Here is a 4,423-nt window from a genome sequence, read left to right on the forward strand (position 1 = left end):
TACCAACAGTACCAACTAGCTAGTAGGCAGGTACCTGATACCTGCTATCTAGAAATACTGAATGTAGGTGTATGTAGGAAATAAAAATATAAAGCAGTTGGTTTGTAAATAGGTATTCTAAGTGGAACGTTAATTTATGCACAAGATAAAAATTTGCTTCGAAACCGTGGAAAAAATGGGGAGGGTACCTACTACCTATGACCAAGGTATAGAAAAATGTATTCGCAATATTTCGCGTGTAAAGAGGTAGCTACCTACAAATGTTAATGTATTCTAAGTGGAACGTTAATTTATGCACAAGATAAAAATTTGCTTCGAAACCGTGGAAAAAAATGGTGAGGGTACCTACTACCTATGACCAAGGTATAGAAAAATGTATTCGCAATATTTCGCGTGTAAAGAGGTAGCTACCTACAAATGTTAATGTATATCAAGTTAAGATATGTAAAATGAGTAAATGAGACATCAGTACTTCTACCAAAGTACCTACCTGTCACTGTCTAAGTGTCTACCTACCTCATATTGTAGCTACATAAATAAGCAAGGTAATAACAATGACCTCTAAGCAAAACAGCGGCAGTCGGCAGGACATATCCTATGACACCCAGTACACTATAATGAAGGTCCAGCTCCCTTATTCAACGTAGATTTTATCGTATTATACCTATAAACATTCCTCGATGGTTATCTTCAGTCGATATCAGCTAGGCAAGATCAGAAATTTATAGGCACAAGAACGTTTATCTCTTCGCTTTTGGGACGATAAGACCTTAGCAGTTACAGTTCCCTTTGACAAAACCTATAAAAAAATCTCTAACAAGGGAAACTTCAGGCTGACATCCTCCCTGTATAAAGTCCCCCAGCCAGACTGGGCAAAGTTTCAAATACGTGCTCACGAATCTAAACATCAGCGCGAACAGCGAGCTTTACGCCATACGGAAGAACACGTTCAAGAATTTGCTGAACCTGCAGACCCTGTATTGTAACTTCAATCCGAAACTGACTTTCATTCACCCTTATTCTTTCAATAACGACTGGAGCTTGAAGGAGGTAAGAGTCGTTTTGCGGACATCAAGAAAAAAGTTGGATTTTCCTTTTGGAAACGATTCCGATGGCGCGCGTAATACAGAAGTGATGAATCAATTTCAAATCTCAGTAGATCGCCTAGTAAAGAAATGAGAAAAACTCAATGATTAATTCATAATTCCTGAATGACGCAATGACTAATCGATATGTGTAGGTGCCCATAGATACTACACATATTATAGGATTTTCTTATCATGACAACAGTAAGGTAACGTGAGTATTAACCAATAATCAAGCCACTTGAAATCCCCACTGGGTGTTCCCAAAATTCCAGAGCTTTATAAGAAGTAAAAAGTCATATCTTGCAACATACGAGTAGTTTCATTTAGAAATTCACGTGGAGACTACAAAATAAATTATGAATTGGGTCCCAAATCCTTTAGGCCTGTCACTCACTATCAGGTTGACCTGACAGGTACACCTGATCAGGTCCGTCTGTCAGGTCTACCTGATGAGCACACACACTATTAGGGAGACCTGACAGGTACGGCTGAAAAGGTCGTCCTGTCAGGTGTACCTGATAGTGAGTGGCTGGCCTTATACTGGTGAGTTGGGTCTACTGATTACTAATGAAAGGTCACTAAGATGTTCGTGTACACCTCATTTGACTAAAGAAGGATACGCATAGATTTTTAGGCACTGTCAAGGGAAAAGTAGGTGCAATAATTACTCGTATGTATAATTAAATCATTCCCTGTAGTTAACAATACGTTCTATTCTTCTATTATGTCATACCTACTGTGTTGTTAAACCCTTAAAATACGAGACCTTGTGTAGACTGCTGGGATAAAGGGACTTTTTAGTCTCATTCGAGCAGGATATACAAGGTATACTCTATTATGATATAACAATTTGTTGATAGATCACTCCCGTAACAGTGCTCTCCCTTTGCTTTCAGTTCTACATTAACAACAATGCCATCACATCACTCCCTCACGAGTTAGGAGACTGGGACAGTTTAGAGGTGTTGGACATTCAATCTAATCCATGGACTTGTGATTGCTCCATTCAATGGCTCATAGATTACGTGGCCAAGCGACAGAGGACTGATCCCGAGCTCAACTATAATCTACAGTAAGTCCAATGAGCTGGACATCAGCCTTTCTTTTAATTTTCATGATGGAAAAAGGGCGTAAGTCGACTTACGCCCTTTTTCCGCTGTCAAAATATTGTATCAAAATACTATATTTAGACTACATATTTGAACATCTTATCTTCTTGGCTAAAACCTAACTTTTGCAAAGGTAGTTGTGGGGAAAAGTTACGCATTTGGGTCGGATTTAATTTCTAATCTTTAGGTATGGACTGAGGCTTATTGGGTCCTTTCGATTTCGAAAAAGTACATTACCACCAGTAACAAAATTCTCGAGGAGTTCAGGATAGGTGAGAGCAAGCAGTTGCGAGAACCAACGTTAACGTTTTGAATTGAAATCCGAGGGTAGAAGATGAGAATATGTCATATGCCGTTTATGTAACCTTACGGCAAGAAGTCAACACCTGAGGCATTCTCTACCACTAAACCTCGACCGTCCTTTGTCCACAGCTGTTCTCAACCGGTGAAGTTCAGCAACGTTCATCTCCTGTCCAACCCCCTCCTGTCTCACATTAGCGGAGAGTGCGTCAAGGGGGCTCTGGTTATATCTCAACTCTCCACTCAGTTCTACAAGCTGTACCCACTTCTCTTTATAATGACCCTGCTGCTTATCACGCTGGTAGTCTATCTGATTTGTATGTCCTACAAGTACGCCAGGAATCATGTGCCATACGTGTGTAACTACACGGTTCAATATAATAAACTCAACACTTGATTACAGTAGTTTCTTGTTTGTCTTTTTTCTTCTTCTTCTTCTTCTTCTTCAAGAGGTTAGATTTGTAGAACCCATCCTTTAGGGATGTTTGCCCCTACAACTAAGCCTCGGATTCGAGTGGGCTTTATTGTGTATGAAAATAATTCAAGAGGTTAGATAGAGGTTTCCCCATCCGTGGCACAAGCTCTGCTTATACGGGTGGGTATACCATTTATATGAAAAATGTATGTTCTGAGTTTTTTGTCGATGACATGTAAAATGAGTAAATGAGACATCAGTACTTCTACCAAAGTATATACCTACCTGTCACTGTCTACCTACCTCATATTGTAGCTACATAAATAAGCAAGGTAATAACAATGACCTCTAAGTACCTACCTACCTACCTACTGTTTCAAATACCCTGAGAACATCCTGTGAGGGAGATACCTCATATTCAGATGAAGTTACCCGCCACTTTCCTTCCAGTAAGATAGAAAGAGGAAATTCGCATTGTTTATATTGACTAGAACAGTTGGTATTCCCGGCAAGCAGACTCTCAGGATGTCTGGTATTCAGAGATGTCTAATTATTTACATTTACCTGTACAGATTACCTATATTTACTCATAGTTTGAATGATGGTTCAATAACTTACATCCGTACGTTGTAACGAATTTTTGCGAGGAAAATAACAGGGGAAGCTTTGTTCTATGGCCAGAAGCCAGAAGTGTATTCGAACTCACACTTTTGTGTTTAACAGACCAGCATTGTCTTAACCACTTTGCTGAAAGCGAGGCAGCCAGGCAGGTACTATCTTGTTGGACTAATGATCCGTCCGCGCGGTCAAGTAGGTATCTTGGTAGACTAATGTTCCATATTGTTCCATCCGCGGAATTTACATAATTATTGTTTCAAGGTTTTCGAACCCTAAAATATGAACGAGTTACCTAAACGGAGCACTTCGATAAATTTATTTCCAAGGAACATTACCTATGTACCTACATGTACAATGTACATACGTTCATGTGCAATGTACATAGGTTCCAGCTTTGGTATTATATCTTAAAAATTAAAAGAACTTCATAAACCAGTTTAATGAACTGCAGACCTCAATCCTCAATGGTTCCAAATCTTATCTTCTTCTTTGCTCACTTTTTTGTTTCAGTCAACATGTCCAGGAGGTCAGCACTCCGGTGGCTTGTGTTCTGGTTGACCAGTCTCATCCCCACGTCCCTCAGTATCTCCCTGTCTTGCTACAAACCCAACAGCGTCCCCACCAACCTCTACCAACACTATGGTGACATCATGGTCGACTGCTCACTCCACGGGTTCGGTTCCCGGGAAGACCTCTTCTTCCACAAGTCCGATCTGTGCCGAACTACCCCGACCTTGTGCGATCTCATCACAGGGTTTGACTACAGCTACAATGCGATTCGCCACCTGGGCAAACCGCGCTATGAGTTTCCGCTGATTAACAAGCTGTACTTTCAGCATAATTATATTAGTGTTGTTGAGGATGATGCGTTTGGCGGCGGAAACTTGAGGTTC

The 4,423-nt window shown here is 40.4% G+C and overlaps 1 protein-coding gene across 1 annotated transcript; it reads left to right on the plus strand.

The window, feature by feature from the left end:
* Nucleotides 1-554: 554 nt before the first annotated feature.
* LOC103516235 (slit homolog 1 protein-like) lies at nt 555-2,905 on the plus strand. The gene is made up of 4 exons (XM_008481194.2): nt 555-643; nt 864-1,050; nt 1,985-2,160; nt 2,630-2,905. The coding sequence occupies exons 1-4, from the start codon at nt 555-557 to the stop codon at nt 2,892-2,894; spliced, it is 717 nt and encodes a 238-aa protein (XP_008479416.1). The 3' UTR covers nt 2,895-2,905.
* The last annotated feature ends 1,518 nt before the right edge of the window (nt 2,906-4,423 follow it).

The sequence above is a fragment of the Diaphorina citri genome, unplaced genomic scaffold (assembly GCF_000475195.1).
Source record: "Diaphorina citri unplaced genomic scaffold, Diaci psyllid genome assembly version 1.1 scaffold1518, whole genome shotgun sequence".
NCBI lineage: Eukaryota > Metazoa > Arthropoda > Insecta > Hemiptera > Psyllidae > Diaphorina > Diaphorina citri.